Genomic DNA, 21,057 nt, shown 5'->3' with positions numbered 1-21,057 from the left:
TGTCCTTTGTCATAGAGTTAACAACGGCAACCAGAAATCTAACCATGAAGAGCCCAATGCGAAGCACGTTAAAAGATTTGTGGCATTCAATAAAGAAATTTAGTGTGTACCACTCTATTGTGGTAAACAATATATTAGACAAACCGGGAGTTGCATCAACATGTGCCCGTGCCAGCATAATCATAACTGTAAGCAAATCAACCATCCCGGAAACGTAGCTACACATTGCAGTGACTGCAGGTCCAAACCAAATCTTGAGTGTGCAAGCATCATTGCCCAATAAAAAGACACAAAGAAAGGAAAGTTATCAAAGCCTTCACAATATGGCAGATTGGTGACGACATGTGAATCAGTGTGCCATCAATTCAACTGACTGAGGATGGGGTTGCATTTATTCAGGGAAAAAGACGATAGAAGGTATTGTAGTGCGGGACGCGAGCGCGGCTGGAAATCAGCAGAAAGAAGTGAGTGATGCGTCCCTGAAGAAGAAGCAACAGCTGACTTTATTTTTGTGTTCGTCCAGCCTCTACGGCTCGGTTGCACACCCTCGCACCACTTCCCTTTCCCGCACACTCCACGATAATATTTTATCGAGTCAAAAGGGGAAAGGGTGTCTGGCTGCTGCTGTGCGACCGTGAGGCCGCCACATCACTTCCCCTCCTAGTGAGTTAGCGAACGTTCATAGGACGATTTAAATTGTTCACAAGTCCATACGATGGGGCGTGCTGGAGACTCGTCCACCACGTGTCCTTGTGATTTGGTGTGTTTGGCCGAGTAGAGCCTTGGAGGGTTGTGTCAGAGATGACGGCGCATGGGAAATGGTGTCTGCTTCTTCAATGTGCGCTGGCTTCAGCCGATCGAGTGATGCCACTTCGTGACGACCGCGCGTGTCGATAGTGAACTGCTTCTCACCTTGACGCAGCACTCGGAATGGCCTGTTATACGGTGGTTGGAGTGGCCGATGAACTGCGTCATGGCGCACAAACACGTGTGTGCACAAAGCGAGTTCTGATGGTACGTACACCGTGCGTGGCGCTGCCCATCGCGGTGGCGTAGTGCAAAGGTTTTCCATTATGTCTCGTAGCCTAAGTGCGTAGGCTGCGGTGGCTATACAACCGTCTTGCGGACTGCCCGTGAAGAATTCTCCTGGAAGGCGCAATGTCGTTCCGTAGACCAGTTCGGCCGCGCTGCAGCTGATGTCTGTCTTGACAGCTGTCCGGATTCCCAAGAGGATGAGTGGTAGTGCCTCCATCCAGCTGCGCTCTTCTGTTGTGGAGAGCGCAGTCTTGAGCTGGCGTGTCTGCTTCTTCAATGTGCGCTGGCTTCAGCCGATCGAGTGATGCCACTTCGTGACGACCGCGCGTGTCGATAGTGAACTGCTTCTCACCTTGACGCAGCACTCGGAATGGCCTGTTATACGGTGGTTGGAGTGGCCGATGAACTGCGTCATGGCGCACAAACACGTGTGTGCACAAAGCGAGTTCTGATGGTACGTACACCGTGCGTGGCGCTGCCCATCGCGGTGGCGTAGTGCAAAGGTTTTCCATTATGTCTCGTAGCCTAAGTGCGTAGGCTGCGGTGGCTATACAACAACCGTCTTGCGGACTGCCCGTGAAGAATTCTCCTGGAAGGCGCAATGTCGTTCCGTAGACCAGTTCGGCCGCGCTGCAGCTGATGTCTGTCTTGACAGCTGTCCGGATTCCCAAGAGGATGAGTGGTAGTGCCTCCATCCAGCTGCGCTCTTCTGTTGTGGAGAGCGCAGTCTTGAGCTGGCGGTAGAAACGCTCTACTATGCCGTTGCTAATCGGGTGGTAGCATACCTGCCAAACCTCCCGATTCGCCCGGGATACTCCCGATTTTTTACTGAACTTTCCAATTGTATGATCACTGTCTTATATGTCCTGAAAAGTGGTCTCTGTTTGCACAATAATGGTATTTGCGAAACCCGCACTGCGAAGTCTAAAGCCACATCGTAATTGTCAGCATCACCAACAACGGCCGCACTAGCACCATCGGTATCATCGACTAAGCAGCCGACTACGGTGCCTAGTAAGCCGACCAAAGCCAGAGCCAATGTAGCTCTTGCATTTCGTGGAGGCCTTCCTCCATGGTGCATCTTGTTGCTGCTGCTTGCAAGACGTTGCTGCTTGTGTGTATGTTAGTGTTGGCTAGGCCGTGTGTATGCGGTGCACCGTGTAAAGTTACAATCCTCGTGTGCTTGATGGCATGGCACGCACTATCAAAGCCCAAGAAAAGGTATTTGCAGAAGTTTTGGCGATCCTATACTTCTGAATTTCTGTGCTTTTTGACGTCAAGAAAAGGAGAACCTTATGCATTTTGTACAATGTGCGGATGTGACGTCAGCACACAGTGGCAAAGGCTACTTGAAGATGCACGTTTCCACGGCGCACTGCTGAGCAGCAAGACAACATAGTGAACTTTCTCCGGAACAACTGTGACGACAGTGTCATACGTGTGGAGTGCCTGTTTACGGGATTCCTCGTCTAACACAACCCACCCCTTAGTGTCAGCGACCACGTTGGGCCTCTTCTACAGAAAATGTTTCCGAAATGCAACGAGGTGAAGCGTTATGGATGTCGACGCAACTCTGAAACGCAACTCGGAAAAATGCGGAGGTGGCCAACCTGAAATTTATTTCACAGGCATCATTCTCGAGTCTTCGTTTTTTTGTGCAGAGCTGTCACCGCCGTGGCAGTGGCAGCTCGTGGAATGTGACATGTCGTTTATAGAAGTCAGTAAGCTCCCGCAGGGGCGTCTGCGTCAGCAGGCATTTGGTGTGTTTCGACACCATGTACCTGAGCACGCATGGGTTGGACTCTCCTGCGTCTAACCATGCGCGGCTTAGCCGTGTGCGGGGAAAAGGGGATCCTGGGGGTTGAGCCAATGCCCGGTGTTTTGACCTTTACGGCCCCTCGGCGGAGGCAACACACCCCTTTGGCCTCTGCTTCACGTAGACGGCACCCCTGGACTGACCCGCCCGGGGGAAATCGGTAGTTGACTTTTCCTGTCTCGCTCTCTCCCTCTAGCCTTCGTCTTTCTCTCACTTTCCACCTTTCCTGTCTTCTCCTGGCTTCCCTTTACTTCCAATTTTTCCAGGCTGCAAGGGTTAACCTTGTGTGAATAGCCAACCTAGGTTATTTCATATTTGGTTATAGTGATGACGTACAGCTGGCGTTTACAGGACCTGTTCTTACAGTCCCTGTAGCGTCCCCTTGTAGGACTCCACGGTGGGTGGCTGGCGTTATTTCCGAAAATTCAATTCCTTTATGGCAACCTCGTTCCCTCCGCTTCCTGATCGCCCTCAGAAAAGAGGGCGCACCGATGAAGTATTCCAGTTTTTTGGTCGGCAGAAAGAATCTTTCCCTTGTTTTCACGTGATCCACTCTGAAAAACCAGCTAAACCAGTGCGAACTATCTCACCATTCCTTGTTTCTAAGACATTGATTGAAGCCTTTGGTCCAGGTTATAAGGCGTCGAGGATGGCAAGCGGTGATCTCCTCTTTGAGCTCCTCGATTAGAAACAATATGAGAAATTGACAAAACTAGCGTCATTTGGGGAAACCTAAGTAATTGCAACCCCGCACCGTACGATGAACACCAGCCGCAGTGTTGTTTCGGACGATGACTAGCTGGAGCTCACTGAGGATGAACTCTTGGAGGGCTTCAGTGACCAGAATGTTATCAATGTTAAAAGAATTAAGATCAGGCGTGACAGCAAAGAAATCAAGACCAAACACCTTATACTAACATTCCTCTCAAATATTCTGCCCGAGTCTGTAGAGGCCGGGTACATCAAGCTCCGTGTTAGGCGATATGTGCCAAATCCCCTCAGATGTTTCAAATGCCAACGTTTCGGCCACAGTTCGCAAAGCTGCCGAGGCCGTCAAACCTGTGTGAAGTGCAGTGCCCACGAACATACTTCTGAAACTTGCGAGAACATTCTCCATTGCGTAAACTGTGAAGGGGAGCACGCCGCATACTCGCGGTCATGCCCATCCTGGAAGAAGGAGAAAGAAATAGCCACGATCAAAATAAAGGAAAACATAACTTTCAAGGAGGCGCGCAGGCAGGTAACTTACCTGCCCAAAACCACATTTGCCGAAATGGCCCGTCAGGGGGCAGCGCCACAACGGTCTCCGGCGACTGTCCAACTCACATCCAGTGAGGCGGTAGTGACGCCATTCCCCCCCCCCCCCCCCTGGCGGATGCAGCTAGTGCTGCTACGCCAACCCAGCAGATGGGGCCATCTACCTCCGGGCAGGTGACCTTGAAGGCCTCATCCAACGTGCCGAGGCCTTCACGCCAAACAAAGCGCTCGGAAGAGCGCGTGTCCAGCGCCTCTCAAGAGGCGATGGACACAACCACCAGCCAGACGGCACCACCAGCGCCTAAGGAGCGGTGAGGCACTCTCGATCGCTCCAAAAGAGATAGAACTCCCGTCACGGCGCCTTCAAAGCGTCCGTGAACTAATCCGTTCCTTAAACACACAGCACCAAACACATTTATCAAAATGGAAACACAAATACTACAGTGGAATGTACGAGGACTTCTACATAACCTCGACGACATTAGAGAAATAATACACAAACATAATCCGAAGCTGCTGTGTGTTCAAGAGACACACCTCAAACCTACCTATACAAATTTTCTTCGAAACTACACCATCTTCCACAAAGACCGTGAGGAGGCTAATGCCTCCGGCGGTGTAGCAGTAATAGCCGACAAGGCGGTAGCTTGACGACCCGTCGCCCTTAACACACCCCTTGAGGCAGTGTCTGTTCAGGCCATTTTTTAAAATAAAATAGTAACTCTGTGTTCCATTTATATACCGCCGAACCAGCGTCTCGAAAAAACAGACTTTTATAACCGCATTGACCAGTTTCTCGAGCCTTATATAATCGTAGGAGATTTTAACGCTCATAACACAATGTGGGGAGACTCGCGATGTGACGCGAGAGGTCGACTCATTGAAAATTTCCTTTTAACCACCAGTGCGTGTCTCTTTAATAAGAAAGAAGCAATGTATTGTAATCCACATCATAACTCATACTCATCAATAGACCTGGCGATCGGATCCGCTTCCATCTTTCCTGATTTAGAATGGCATGTAATTAAAACCCATTCGGAAGTGATCACTTCGCAGTAATGCTGAACTTCGTAAACAAACATGATTTGCATCCACACTTCCCTCACTGGAAACTGGCCTCAGCTGACAGGGAACGTTTTAGGGAATCCACCCACATATCACGGGATTTTATAGAGAATTTTACTATAGATCATGCTGTTTCATACTTCACCGCTTTTATCATTGACGCTGCTGAAAAGTCCATTCCTCAAACAAGAGGCACTTCATCCAAAAGACGGGTCCCCTGGTGGAATGACGATTGTAGAGAGGCGCGAAAGAGACAAAATAAAGCTTGGAGCAAACTACGCGAGAGTCCTACAGCAGAAAATTTAATAGAATTTAAACAGGTTAAATCACAGGGAAGAAGGACGCGACGACAGGCAAACAGGGCAAGCTGGCAGAGGTTTCTCTCTGGTATAAATTCGTATACTCAAGAATCTAAAGTATTGGATGGGCTGAAAAGGCTTAAGGGGCAAGAAATTCATCCGTTGCTCCTAGTAAACGGTAAAGCAAACCGCTTGGAAGACCAAGCTGATGCCCTTGGCGAATACTTCCAGCATGTTTCCAGTTCTGATCATTATCCCAAGGCTTTCCTAAAGCACAAACAAGTAGCAGAATGCAAGGCTATCGACCGCAAATGCAGACAGAACGAACCCTTCAACGCGCCTTTTAACATCGCCGAGTTGAGAGCCTCCCTGACTGCATGTCAGAGCTCCGCACCTGGACCGGACAGGATCATGTACGACATGGTTAAACACCTTCCCAGTGATACTCAAATTACTCTGCTAGCACTTTTTAACGCAATATGGGCTGCGGGATACCTCCCTACCACATGGAAAGAAGCGTTGGTCGTTCCGATTCTTAAACAGGGCAAAGACCCCACATTAGTAACAAGTTATCGCCCAATTGCCCTCACAAGTTGTATATGCAAACTTCTTGAAAAAATGATAAACCGTCGGCTTTTACACTTCCTTGAATTAAATAAATTTCTTGATCCATATCAGTGCGGTTTTAGAGTAGGACGATCTACAACCGACCATCTAGCGCGCATGGAAGGAAACATTCGCGACACCTTCGTGCATAAACAGTCCTTCTTATCCGTGTTTCTCGACATGGAAAAGGCGTACGATACAACTTGGCGCTACAGCATTCTGCGTGACCTATCGACGCTGGGGATCCGCGGCACTATGTTAAACATTATAGAAAGCTGCTTGCACAACCGTACATTCCGAGTGAAAATAGGTAATGCGCTGTCGCGTGTATTCATACAGGAAACTGGGGTACCCCAGGGAGGCATACTGAGCTGCACGCTCTTTTTAGTTAAAATGAACACGCTTCGTAAAACATTACCCCCATCTATTTTTTATTCCGTCTACGTAGACGACATACAGGTAGGTTTCAAATCCTGCTACCAAATAGTCTGTGAGAGGCAGATACGACAGTGCTTAGACAAAGTCTCCAAGTGGGCAGACGAAAAGGGTTTCAAAGTGAACCCCCCAAAAAGTTCTTGCGTTCTTTTCACCAGGAAGAAAGGGCTTGCTGCAGATCCCACTGTTGAAATATATGGACAACGAATACCCGTAAACAAGGAACACAAATTCCTAGGTGTTATACTTGACTCCAGGCTTACATTCATCCCACACATAAAATATCTGAAAGCAATATGCCTTAAAACAATGAACTTACTTAAAATCCTATCCCACACAACATGGGGTAGCAACAGAAAGTGTTTATTGAATCTTTATAGAAACCTAGTTCGATCACAACTGGACTATGGTGCCGTGGTTTACAACTCTGCCGTCGCGAGCGCGCTACAGATGTTAGGCTCCGTCCACCACCTGAGTATCCGCCTGGCCACTGGCGCCTTTAGAACAAGCCCTGTCGAAACCCTACACGTAGAGTCAGATGAGTGGTCACTCCACTTTCAGAGAACATACATCAGCTTCACCTACTTTCCTAAAGTGCGCACTAATAAGGAACATCCGTGTTTCACGACAGTAAACGACTTGACGTCTGAAACACTTTTCCATAACAGACCCTCTATGAGACTTCCTTTGTCACTGCGTGTAAGAGAACTTAATGAAGAAATGGATGTCCCAATACTCGAACATCGTCTAATGGCAATGGCTCCTGCTAATCTATTACCGCCCTGGGAGTGGCAGGTGATAGAATGTGACATATCCTTTGTAGAAGTCTCAAAGCACGCTCCTGAGCTTGAAATTGCTATGCATTTTCGAGAGCGTCAATCGGAGTACACCTGCTACGACTTTTACACAGACGCGTACAAATCCCATGTTGGCGTATCCTACGCTGCTGTTGGTCCCTCTCTTTCTGAATCTGACATGTTGAACCCCCTAACAAGTATCTTCACTGCAGAAGCCTATGCAGTACTGTCTGCAGTAGAACATATAAAGACACTGAAACTTGACAGAGCAATAATATTCACAGACTCGTTAAGTCTTGTAAAAGCACTCATTTCGTTACAAAAGCATACAAATCCTGTCTTCAATGAACTCTACACACTTATGTAACATCTACTCATCACATAGACATGTAGTAATATGCCTGGTTCTTGGCCATAGAGGAATCGAGGGAAATGTGCTTGCTGACGAGATGGCCAAATCAATGGCATCGCAGGGTACTCGGCCTGCTGCAGTCCCTGCCACAGACATGAAACCTTTCCTCAGAAACAAATTGCGAAGCCACTGGCAACTCTTGTGGGACGCAGAAACGAGTAATAAGCTTCACGTAATTAAGCCTAAGTTAGGTTTCTGGCACCCAACAACAAAAACACGAAGAACAGACGTCCTGTTCACTAGACTAAGAATAGGACACACGTTTGGCACTCATAACTTTCTCCTGACTGGTAACAAGCCTCCAACCTGTGGTAGATGCGGCGGCAGGCTTTCTGTCCTCCACGTCTTCCTGGAGTGCCGGGAAGCCGAAAGAGACGGGAGGAAACATTTTCCTTTTGCATACAGCCATCACGTCCCTCTGCATCCGGCCATGTTTCTTGGTGTAGAACCGCTTTTTAAAACCAAAGCAGTCCTCGCTTACTTGAAAGACGTTGTGCTACACGTGACAAGCCCATTAATTCCGTAGTGCATCCTCTTTCCAGAGGATACCTCTACGATAGTGTTCTTTGTATAGCACATGCCTCTAGGCCCTTGGGTTTCAAGGGCCCCGGGGAGGCAGTAGTGCTCTAGACTATTTTATACATCTAGATAATCACATATTTTATATATTACATCATTCTATCTCAATGCCTTCTGATGTTCATAGTACACGTCAATAGTCATTTCCATAGTTTTATTACTCCTACATTTTATGGAATTTGGATCAACTCTTTTAGGCCCCTTTACAGCCAAGGCACATTAAGATCACAGAACCCATCTGTTCACTGCGAACTCGTTAACATTAGCATAGCACTCTTTGGCCACACCTGGCCCTTGCGCCGTTAAACATCAAACATCAAGTCAGTAAGCGTGCTCCTGATATGCATATTCGAATGCACTTTCTTGAACTTCGGTCGAAGTACTGCTGCCCGGAGTATTACAGTGATGCATCTAAGTTACAAGCCAGCGTCTCTTATGCAGCAGTTGGTCCTTCCTTCTCCGGCTCTGGCATCTTGCATGCGCAGACAAGTATCTTTACGGCTGAGGCCTATGCATTATTATCGGCTGTGAAACACATAAAACAACTAAAACTCGGAAAGTCAATTATATATACCGACTCTCTGAGTGTTGTTAAGGCGTTAGTATCGCTTAAAAAGCACAAAGACCCTGTAAATAATAATCTTTATACTCTCTTGTGCGCTGTTTATGCATGTAATCAATGTGTCATTATATGCTGGGTGCCAGGGCACAGAGGCATTGAGAGTAATGTGCTCGCTGACGAAATCGCCACATCCACAGCAAGAAAAGATTTGAACTGTTCCATAGCTGTCCCCGCCATAGATTCGAGACCTTTTGCACGGAAAAAATTAAGAGATTATGGGCAACGCTTGTGGGACTCGTAAACCTCGAATAAACTTCACTTATTCAGGCCACATTTAGGCACCTTCCCATCTACTCGTAAACCTCGAATAAACTTCACTTATTCAGGCCACATTTAGGCACCTTCCCATCTATAGTAATATTACGAGAAACTGATGTCACGTTCTGTCGACTAAGAATAGGGCACACATACAGTACACACAACTTCTTGCTGACTGGTGAGGTACCTCCTACATGTGGTAGATGTGGTAAAAGACTGATGGTCATCCATGTCCTCGTGGAATGTAGGGAAATAGAATGCGAGAGGAAAAAGCACTTTCCCTTGGCGTATCAACACCATATCCCATTACATCCAGCACAATTTCTCGGCTTGAACCCGTTATTCAACACCACATCAGTTTTAAATGATTTAAATGACATTCAAACATTGCACATTATACGACCAAATGTTACGAAGTACGGCTTCTTACCAGAGGCTGCTGCTGCGTTTGTTACATTAGCATAGCACGTGTCTCCAGGCCCTTGCATTCAAGGGCCCTGTTGAGACATCAGTGCTGCATTCACTACATGTTTTGTTTCGTCATCCGCACGTAACATGACAGTTCCATAGTTCACATCTCTGGTCATTGTCATTGTTTAATACTTATATATTTTACGCAATCCAGAGCGACTGATTTTAGACCTATTTACAGCCATGCCACATCCACCATTCAAAGTACATTTCTTCACTTCACGAACAATTCATTGAAAACGATCACCATGTGTATGGCGCTCTTTGGTCATATCTGGCCCTTGCGGCATAAAACCCCATACATCATCAGTTTCCCTCAGCAGCTGCTCTGAGATTCCAATGAATCTGCTGGAGACGCTTTAGATGCTTTGAACCTGAGTTTGCCACACTACCGGCGTAGTCTTCAAGAGCACGTTCTGAATGAAGAATGAAGAAGGGTGGGACGTGCAGTGGTCTATGGTTGGAAAAATGAAAAACACTGATGGAAAACGTGTTTCACCGAATTGCTAAGGTGATGCTCGATTTACTCGTGATAGCGCATAGCAAGGCAGAGTGTTAGAGGATTTTAGCATGACGCGAAAAACTAGGACTGAATTCCGCTCATCAGTGTGCAACACAACCCTGCAACACCTGCTGCTAGTGAAGGGCCGTCAGTCGGGACCATGTTTTGAGCAAAGCTACTCAGACAAATCTTTGAAGTGAGCAAAGCCTTCTACTGCAAGGTCCCTGCAAATGGACTCGTCGAACACTGCCTGAAAGTTTGAACCCCCCCCTCCGGTCCCACCGGAAGTTGAAACAGTGAATGCAACCCCCTTCCCCCCTCCTTGTTGGCGCGATAAAATGTCTCCCGATTTTTTATCTCGCCAGGTTGGCAGGTATGAGGTAGGCGGTTGCTCTGATGCGAGAAGCACCAATGAAATGCGTAATGCTGACGAAAAGTGATCATTCAAACTGCCTTCCACGGTCGGTTGTTATTATAGATGGTGCACCGAAAGGAGCAATTCAGTGGCGTAAGAAGGTGCGGGCAACCGTGTCGGCTGTGATGTTCGCTATAGGTATGGCCTCCGCCCAGCCCGTGAATCTGTCAATGCACGTCAGTAAATAGGCATTCTCTTGGCAAGGCAGCAGAGGTCCGACAATGTCGAGGTGTACATGATCGAAACGCGTGTCTGGAGGCGAGAACGTTGCCAACGGGGTCACAGTATGTCAATGAATCTTGGCACGCTGACACGGTATGCATCCTCTTGCCCAGCAACGCACGTCTTGGTTGATACCTGGCCAGATGAACCTTGCTGTGAGCAACTTTTGCGTAGCTTTGATTCCAGGATGCGATAGCTTGTGAACAGAAAGGAAAATGCGGCGACTTAGATTAGCAGGCACGAAGGGGCGTGGGTTGCCTGTGGAGGTGTTGCAGCAAATCTGGCCGCCTGATCCCGCAATCTGCATCCACTGTAGCTTGAGGGCCGTTTTTGTTAGGAGACTTTTTAGCTCTTCGTCTTCTCTTCGGGCTGCCACCAGCGCATCGAAGTAAACTCCTTCTGGAGCGTTGACGATGTTTGTAGCGCTCCGCGACAGGGCATCGGCAACGACGTTGTCGCTCCCTTTTACGTGGCGGACGTCTGTCGTGAACTCGGAGATGTATGCCAGTTGCCGAAGTTCACAGGCCGTGTGCATGTCACCGTCTGAACGCATAGAGCGGAGAGCATAGGTCAGCGGCTTATGGTCGGTTAAAATGAAGAACTTGACGCCTTCCAAGAAATGCCGGTAGTTGCGTATACTCGAGTAGACGGCCAGCAGTTCGCGCCCGAAGGTGCTGTAGTGGCGCTCAGTAGGTGTCAGCTTCCTCGAGAAGAATGCAGTTGGGTGCCATTTGCCATCGCTCAGCTGTTGCAACACGGCGCCGATGGCTATGTCTGAGGCATCGACCATTAAACACTGGGGAATTCCTGGCCGTGAGTATGCCAGGAGAGCCGCATTTGCCAAGGCCTGCTTGCTTTGGTTGAAAGCCTTTTTCGCTTCTTTCTTCGCACCAAGCCAGGTCATTCGAAGATCCTTGCGTTGCCTTGAGCAGTCCGTGAAGCGGTTGTATGATATAGGCGCATTTAGGCACGAAGCGGCGGCAGAAGTTTAGCAACCGAGAAATTAACGTAGTTGGCGCTTTGTGGTTGGCAGTGAAAAATCTTGTATGGCCTGCACTTTAGAAGGGTGCGGCCATACTCCCAAGCTCAAAATGATGTGGCCCAGAGATGATAACTCAGGCACGCCGAGTTCACTCTTGGCCGCATTGACGACAGCGCCGCGCTCAGATAGGCGCTGAAAAACAATCCGCAGGTGCTCTTCATGTTCTTCTGGGGTGGTGCTGGCAATAAGCAAGTCGTCCAGGTAAGCGTGACAAAAATTGAGGCCCCATAGAACATCGTCGATAAACCTTTGGAACATTTGGCCTGTGTTGCGAAGGCCGAATGGCATGCGCAGGAATTCGAATAGACCAAAGGGTGTAGTGATAGCAGTCTTGGGGATCTCTTCCGGTGACACAGGTATTTGGTGGTATGCCTGCACGAGATCAATTTTTGAAAAAAGTTTGGCCCCAAAGTCTGGCCAGAGGCAAGTCATGGCAGCACTGAGATCTAGCGAGCCACATCAACCTCCATAGAACACTGCATTCAGTCCACAGAATCTGTGTGAAAAAACTGCAAAACAGGAGAAACGCTGCTTAGATGCACTGTACATGAAGTTGACCATGCTGCCTTACTGCCTGATGTGACTGACTTGGAGGACGGAATCGAATGGGACAATACTCGATTTGGTATTCGAAAGTTTTGAATGTTTGCACACCACTATAAAAATGTAATCTTCCCTCTCCTGGGCTGTTCAGATGAAGTTTTGCTGCAAATCGAAAGTTAATTTTTTTCTTTCTTGTCTTTAGATGCTCCAAAACTTGTGAAGTTCCTTGAGGCCTTGCAAGGATCCATGTACTTTTCATCCCCGCAGGGGCGTCTGCGTCAGCAGGCGTTTGGTGTGTTATGACACCACGTACCCGAGCACACGAGGGTTGGACCCTCCAGCGTTTAACCGTGCGTGGCTTAGCCGTGTCCAGGGAAAAGGGGATCCTGGGGTTGAGCCGATGCCGGGTGTACGGACCTTTAAGGCCCCCCGGCGGAGGCAACACACCTCTTTGGCCTCTGCTTCATGTAGACGGCACCCCCAGACTGACCCATCCGGGGGAAATCGGTAGTTGCCTTTTCCTGTCTCTCACTCCCTGCTAGCTTTGTCTTTCCCTTACTTTCCACCTTTCCTGTCTCCTTCTGATTTCTTTATTACTTCCGAGCTTCCTGGCAGCAAGGGTTAACCTTGTGTGAGTAGCCAACCTTGGTTATGTCATATTTGGCTATAGTGGCAACGTACAGCTGGCGTTTGCAGGTCCTGTTTTTCAGGCACTGCAGCGTCCCCTTGTTGGACTCCATGGTGGGTGGCTAGCGTTGCTGCCGAAAACTACACGTCTACACATGGCTACTTCCTTCCCTCCACTACCTGATCGCCCTCAGAAAAGAGGGCGCACCAAAGATGTTTTCCAATTTTTCTGACGCCAAGTCCACACCTTCCCCCGTTTTCATGTAGTACACTCTGAAAACCCAGGTAAACTAGTGCGAACCGTCTCACCATTTCTTGTTTCAAAGTCGTTAACTGAAATTTTTGGTCCAGGATATAAGGTGTCAAAGATGGCAATCGGTGATCTCCTCTTGGAGCTCCGTGATCAGAAGCAGGATGAGAAACTGCCAAAACTAGTGTCATTTGGAGAAACCCAAGTAATAGTAACCCCGCACCGTACTATGAATACCACCCGTGGCATAGTCTCAGATGATGATCTTCTGGAGTTAACTGAAGCGGAACTCTTGGAGGGCTTCAGTGAACAGAATGTGATCAATGTTAAAAGAATTCAAATGAGGCGAGATGGCAAAGAAGTCCAAACGAAGCACTTGACAATTACCTTCGGTTCAAGTATCCTGCCCGAGTCAATTGAGGCAGGGTATATTAAGCTCCGCGTTAGGTCATACGTGCCAAACCCCTTGAGATGTTTCAAATGCCAACGTTTCAGCCACAGCTTGCAGAGCTGCTGAAGCCGCCAAACCTGTGCGAAATGCAGTGCCCACGAACACACTTCTGAAGCTTGTGAGAACTCTCTCCACTGCGTGAACTGTGATGGGGAACAGGCCGCATACTCGCGGTCCTGTCCATCATGGAAAAAAGAAAAAGAAATAGTCACTATCAAAGTTAAGGAAAACATATCGTTCAAAGAGGCACGCAGGTGGGTAGCATACCTGCCAAAGAAAAGGTTTGCCGAAGTGGCGCGTCAGGGGGCAGCGTCACAACGGCCTCCGGCGGCTGTCCGACCCACAAGCAGTAAGTCGGCAGTTACGCCATCTGCCCCCACGGTGGTTGCAGCTAGCGCTGCTCCGCCAACCGAGCAGAAGGGACCATCGACCCCGAAGGTGGGCGCAGCCGAGGCTGCCCCAACCTCCCCGGCCCCTTCCAGCGCTGGCAACAGCCGGTGCAGCCAAATCCCTCAGGGAGCCCCATCGACCTCCGGGCTGGTGGGCGCAGGGGTCTTGCCCTCCAAGGCGGGACTCTCTCTGAAAACTTCTCGCTCGCAAGAGCACGTGTCTGGAGCATCACTAGAGGCAATGGACACTACACCTGTCCTCAAGGCGCACCAAACGCCTAAGGAGCGGCGAGGCTCCCTCGAACGCTCCAGAAAGGGCAAAACGCCAGTTACAGGGCCTTGAAAGAGCTCTGTAATCTAAGGCATCACTTCCGTTTCCGTACATGCAGCACCAGTTTACATTTAAAATGGATACACAAATTATTCAATGGAATATCAGAGGTCTTCTCAGGAACCTCGATGATGTGCAAGAACTCATCCACAAACACAATCCAAAAGTGCAGTGTCTACAGGAAACACACCTAAATCACAACACACAAACTTTCTTCGACAGTATGATACTTGTCGCAAAGATCGCGATGATGCAATCGCATCATCAGGCGGTGTTGCAATTGTAATTCAGAAGAACATAGCGTGTCAACATTTACAGCTACGAACGCCCCTTGAAGCAGTGGTTGTTCGAGTTGTCCTACTAAACAAACTCATCACCATTTGCTCGCTTTACATACCCCTGCATTACCAACTAAACAAACATGAATTTCAGTCCTTGATAGATCAATTGCCAGATTCTTATGTTGTTCTTGGCAATTTCAATGCGCACAGCAGCCTATGGGGAGACTCTCGTATCGATGCGCGAGGTCATCTTGTTGAACATTCCTTTTTTCGTCCGGTGCATGTCTGCTGAATAAGAAGACACCCACATATTATTCTCTCGCAAACAGAACATTTTGTTCAATTGACCTCAGCCTAGTTTCCCCCTGTATACTGCCTGAACTTGAATGGGAAGTTACCAACAATCCTTACGGGAGCAACCACTTCCCCATACTGCTAAGAACACATAAAGAAAACGAATATCCTCCACAGGCTCCTAGGTGGAAGATCGATACAGCCGACTGGGAGAAGTTCCGAACTCTCACTAGTATCTCATGGAATGAGATGTCTTTAGGAATTGATGCGTGCTGTGCAGTATTTTACAGCCTTCATTATAGATGCTGCATGTAAACGGCATGTCCCGTGGTGGAACGACGATTGTAGGATCGCTCGTAAGAAACAAAACAAAGCATGGGGGTAGCTACGTGCCTCCCCCACTGCGGAGAATCTTATCAACTTTAAAAAAGTAAAATCCCAAGGCAGGCGAACCCGCCAACAGGCCAGAAGAGAGTTGGCAGAAGTTTTTATCGGATATCAACTCGTATACAGATGAGGCCAAAGTCTGGAACAGGGTTAATAGGATAAGAGGGCGACAAACATACTGCCTCCCTTTGGTAAACACACAAGGCGATACACTGCAAGATCAGGCAGACTCACTTGGGGAGCACTTTGAGAGCGTGTCAAGTTCAAAACATTATTCGAAATCCTTCCTGAAATATAAACAAATAGAAGAATGTAAGCCACTCATAAGAAAATGTCGACAGAATGAACCGTACAACTGTCCTTTTAGTGCTGCCAAGTTGAGAGCTGCCTTGAGCGCATGCAAGAGCTCTGCACCGGGATCTGATAGAATCATGTATGAAATGCTCAAAAACTTACACAATGATACACAAGTTGCACTACTCACACTTTTCAACGCCATCTGGGATGCAGGGTACCTTCCAACTGCATGGAAGGAAGCCATTCTGGTTCCTGTTTTGAAACAAAGCAAAGATCCTTCCTCAGTGGCAAGTTACTGCCCGATCGCCCTCACAAGTTGCCTTTGTAAGCTATTTGAAAAAATGATTAATCGGCGACTCATCCGTTTCCTTGAAATGAGCAAAATGCTTGATCCTTATCAGTGCGGCTTCCGAGAAGGGCGCTCCACAACCGATCATCTCGTACGTGTTGAAGGAAATATCCGGGACGCATTTATACATAAACAGTTCTTCTTATCGATATTTCTCTATATGGAAAAGGCGTATGACACAACGTGGCGTTACGGAATCTTAAGAGACTTGTCAGAAATGGGGCATCCATGGTAATATGCTAAACCTAATAGAAAGCTATCTGTGGAATCGTACCTTCCAGGTAAAAGTCGGTAATGTACTTTCACGTCCTATTACGCAAGAAACGGGTGTACCCCAAGGAGGCCTGCTCAGCTGCACGCTCTTTATAGTGAAGATGAACACGTTTCGCGCTTCATTACCACCGGCCATCTTTAATTCTGTCTACGTGGACGACATTCAAATAGCTTTCAAATCTTCTAACCTCGCAGTGTGCGAGAGACAGGTACAGCATGGCTTGAACAAAGTGTCAATGTGGGCAGACAAGAATGGATTTAAGATCAATCCTAACAAAAGCTCTTGTGTTCTTTTTACAAGGAAGAGAGGACTGATCCCAGATCCTTGCTTAGAACTGGGTGGACAACAAATACCTGTAAACAAAGAGCACAAATTTCTAGCTGTTATACTTGACTACAGACTCACTTTCGTCCCCCATATTAAACATCTTAAAGAAAAATGTCTGAAAACAATGAACCTAATGAAACTTCTATCCCAGACTACGTGGGGTAGTGACAGGAAGTGCTTAATGAATCTCTATAAGAGCCTGATTCGTTCACGATTAGGTTATGGTGCCGTGTTCTATCATTCTGCCGCCCCGAGTGCACTAAAGATGCTAGACCCTGTTCATCATCTAGGTATCCGCTTAGCCACGGGCGCTTTCAGGACAAGTCCCGTTGAAAGTTTATATGCAGAATCGAATGAGTGGTCACTTCATCTCCAGAGAACATACATCAGCCAAACATATTTTCTGAAAGTCCACTCTAATCCTCAACATCCGTGTTTTAATACTGTTAACGATATGACATATGCTACATGCTTTCGTAATCGTCCCTCCGTAAGACAGCCTTTCTCGCTGCGTGTGAGGGAGCTTAGTGAAAAAATGCATGTTCCACTCTTCGAGCTTCGCCTAATGCATCCACCCAAGCTGCTACCTCCTTGGGAGTGGCAGCTGCTACAATGCGATATATCTTTCATGCAAGTTACAAAGCACGCTCCAGAGATTGAAATCCAAATGTATTTCCTGGAACTCCAGCTCAAACACTCCTGCACGGAGTTCTACACAGACGCATCAAAGTCACACGACGGGGTCTCCTATGCAGCCATCGGTCCATCCTTCTCGGAAACCGATGAGAGAGAGAGAGAATCAACTTTTGTACTGAGCCGTTAGTGATGGTTGGTGCGCGCTGGCACCAGATGGGATGGAACCTTCTTCTCAGGTCCCATATGAGTCCAGCAGTTCCTGGCCCCTAGCCGCCAGCGCGAGCTGGGTCGGTAGGTCAGGGCTGGACAACAAGGTCTCCCATCGCTCGGGGGGGTTTGGGCTGGGGAGGGTGGGAGGTAGGGATGGTGGGGGGTTCTTGAGCTTAGTGCACTCTGCAACGATGTGTGCTAGAGTGCCTTTTGACCGTCTGCAAAAAGGACATGAAGTGTCATGCTCTGTTGGGAACATCTTGTGCAAGAGCACGGGATGCGCTAGCGACCCCGCTTGCGTGCGTCGCACGATCGTTTGCTGCATTCGGTTGAGTTGCGGATGCGGACGGGGAAGCCTACATCTGCTGCTTCTGTACATTTGCGTGATTTCTTTGTAACTTGTCACGGGGTGCGGTAGCTCTGGCTCGTCCTCTGCCCGGATTGACAGTTCTCGGGCATAGTGGTCGGCGAGTGCGTTGCCTTCCACTTGCGAGTGAGCCGGGACCCACACGAGCTCAACAGCCCGTCCCGGTGATTTGCATTTGGTGAGGATCGCTAGTGCCGCGGGAGAGATGTTCCCCTTGCGGTAGCTTGCGTAGGCGGTCTGGGAGTCTGTGATCACGGTCCTCACTCCCGGTTATGCGAGTGCGAGGGCCACGGCCACTTCTTCTGCCTCGGCTGTATTCATCGTCTGTATCGACGCGCCTGTGACCAGTTGATTGATGGTGGTGACGACTGCCGTTGCTCTGGTTCCGTGCTTGGGAAGCGAGGCGTCCGCGTAGAGGACCTCGGGGTCCTCTTCCAGCTGTCGAGCCAGTGCCTTGGCCCGCGCAGAGCGTCTCTCGTTGTTCCTCCCCGGCTGCATGTTCCGGGGGAGGGGCTTGGTCTTAATAATGTCTCTCCACGTTGTGGGGAGCGGCTCCGTTGTCGGTAGCTGTTCAATTTGCCATCCTATCTTGCGTAGGACGGCCCGACCGTGCTCTGTCCGGCTCAGCCTGACTCTCTGGTGGGATAGCTGTGCTTCCACCAGCTCTTCCACCGTGTTGTGGGCACGCATTTCCAGCAGCTTCTGCGTTGACGAGTGGACTGGGATGCCCATGGCCAGTTTGACTGAACCGATGTACTGCATCCGGAAACTAGTGTCTTTACATCTGAGGCCTACGCACTGTTGTCGGCTGTAAAGCATATAAAGAAATCAAAACTCCAGAAATCAGTTATATATACGGACTCCCTAAGTGCTGTGAAGGCCTAATGTCACTTTGTAAGCAAAAAAATCCAGTAATCAATGAACTATATTCCGTCCTATGTAAAGTGTATATATGTAACCAGCATGTCATCATATGCTGGGTGCCGGGTCATAGGGGCATCGAAGGTAACGTTCTGGCAGACCAGATGGCCACATCAATTGCATCGTATTCTGTTAATCCTACCGCTGCAGTCCCTGTCACAGATCTGAGGCCCTTCTTGCGCAGGAAACTGTGAAACTACTGGCAACGCTTGTGGGACATGGAAACAAATAATAAGCTGCACGTAATAAAGCCACAATTAGGGTTCTGGCCTTCTGCAACAAAATCACGCCGAACAGATGTCCTATTCTGTCGTCTAAAAATAGGACACACATTTGGCACCCACAATTTTTTACTCACTGGAAATGAGCCCCTAACCTGTGGGAGATGCGGGGAGAGGCTGACCGTTCTCCACGTCCTCCTGGAGTGTCGGAAAGCCGAATCTGACAGAAAGAAACATTTTCCGTTAGCATACCGGCTGCACATTCCCCTTCATCCTGTAGTGTTACTCGGCCCAGAACCGCTTTTTGACACTAACGCAGTCCTAGACTTCCTGAAAGATGATGTGTTACATGTAATTAGCCCCTACGTTCGTAGCGTCTCCTCTCTTCAGAGGATGCCGCTGTGATAGCTGTTTCGTATAGCACATGCCTCTTGGCCCTTGAATTTCAAGGGCTCTGGTGAGGCAGTAGTGCTCTTATAGAATTTTAGCATCTCGCATATTTTACATAATGCATCATTCTTTCTTAATGCATTTTAGTGATCATGGTACACATCATTAATCATTGCCATAATTTTATTACGTGTAGTTTTTATGCAATTTACACCAACTCTTTTAGGCCCCTTTACAGCCACGTCACATTAAATTCACGGAACCCATCACACCACGACATATTCATCACCACTAGCATGGCGCTCTTTGGCAATACCTGGCGCTTGCGCCATTAAACCTCAAACATCATCATCATCATGTACTTTCCACTGTTCTCAGGATCTACAGTAATTGATGTTTCTGCAGGCACTATGGCCACAGCTGCTGTACATAAGGTCGTGGGTTTGGTTCCTGGCTGCTGTGGTCTAATTTTGACAGTGCATGAAATTCCCGTGCACTGGTGGTCAAAGCTAGTCCCTCGACTGCAGTGTGCCAGGTTTAGCTTGGGGTGTTAATACCCATCACTTACCACAGTGTGTCCTTCTGGTGTTCTTGCCTGAAACAGAGCGTGTCAGTTTACGTACCATGTTATGAACAGTGCATTTCTGGGCTGTGCGCAGGAATGAGCCCCCTGCACGTGGAGAAACGCACATTCAGTTTGCGGCAGCATGCCCACGAGCGCCGCAGGCTGCAGTTTGGCGAGGTTGACTGTAGCAACACATCGTCCTCTAGCTCTCTGTCTCCAGATGACACTGCTGGGTCTTCAGCCGGGGATGGTGGCAATGCATACCAGGTACGGCCTTTTCTCTCTACTTGCTGGTGGCACTCAAAGCTGGTTCTCTTGGAGCTTGTGGGTTGTGCACCACAGTGTTGAGCCTTGTGTATAGCAGCATGTCCAACGACGATGTGGACAAGTCAAGGAGAAATTGGCCTTGTTTGGTCATAGTCAAAGAAACTGGACCTTAGCTTTGTATGAGGGTGTCGACCCACCAGAAGCAGATCGGTTGTGTCTGTGTTCAAAGGCATTTTTAGCAGTTAGAAAATATTTCACTGAAAGTGTGCATTTGTGGCACACTGCTGGAAGGTTTGCCAACATAATGGCATGCAGAGAAAGATGTTAAGAAGAAAGATTGACTATGTATTTTACTTGCGTATCTGACTGCTGTACTGTGGTGCCCTCCTCAGTTATACAACTAGTTGGGCAAGCTGGTTTCTGTTCATAATAAAAGTAGCACAAAAGATCTCTCTCTCTCTCTTTCATTTTTGTAATACATCTGGATCCGTTCCTCGGTTTTGGCACCATTGATTGTTTATGCTGATGATGGCTATGTTGACGAAGGTACTGTTGTTTGAGGCACGTACTGTGATTGACTTTTATGGTTACAGTTCTACAAAAAAGAACACTCTGTTAGTGTGTGACCATCTCGCCAGAAGAAGAATAGCAAGTAAATTTTGATGCCTGTCTGGGGACCACATCAGTATCTAGATATACTAAATCTTGTTATAAGTCCTGTTGCGCAGGTCTTTCATAGTCTGGTTGTTATCTATGCTTTGCTGGCTCTGTGAGATTAAGCTTTATGTGACAAGCTTAATTATTGCCACCACATTGTTTGCTGATGCATTGGCCAGCCACTCCTAGC

General features: G+C 48.3%; 1 protein-coding gene across 5 annotated transcripts in view; it reads left to right on the top strand.

The window, feature by feature from the left end:
• Positions 1–21,057, top strand: part of LOC142566711 (cysteine/serine-rich nuclear protein 2-like) — an 83,654-nt gene that overhangs the window by 16,308 nt on the left and 46,289 nt on the right. For all 5 annotated transcript variants that reach the window (XM_075677548.1, XM_075677547.1, XM_075677549.1 and 2 more), the window contains one exon: positions 20,038–20,210. In XM_075677548.1, the coding sequence (XP_075533663.1) occupies positions 20,038–20,210 (173 nt within the window). The remainder of the gene's footprint in view (positions 1–20,037; positions 20,211–21,057) is intronic.

Source organism: Dermacentor variabilis, unplaced genomic scaffold (genome assembly GCF_050947875.1).
Source record: "Dermacentor variabilis isolate Ectoservices unplaced genomic scaffold, ASM5094787v1 scaffold_13, whole genome shotgun sequence".
Classification (NCBI taxonomy): Eukaryota; Metazoa; Arthropoda; class Arachnida; order Ixodida; family Ixodidae; genus Dermacentor; species Dermacentor variabilis.
The sequence above is the reverse complement of the archived record's forward strand: the minus strand, read 5'-3'. Positions and strand labels throughout refer to the sequence as shown.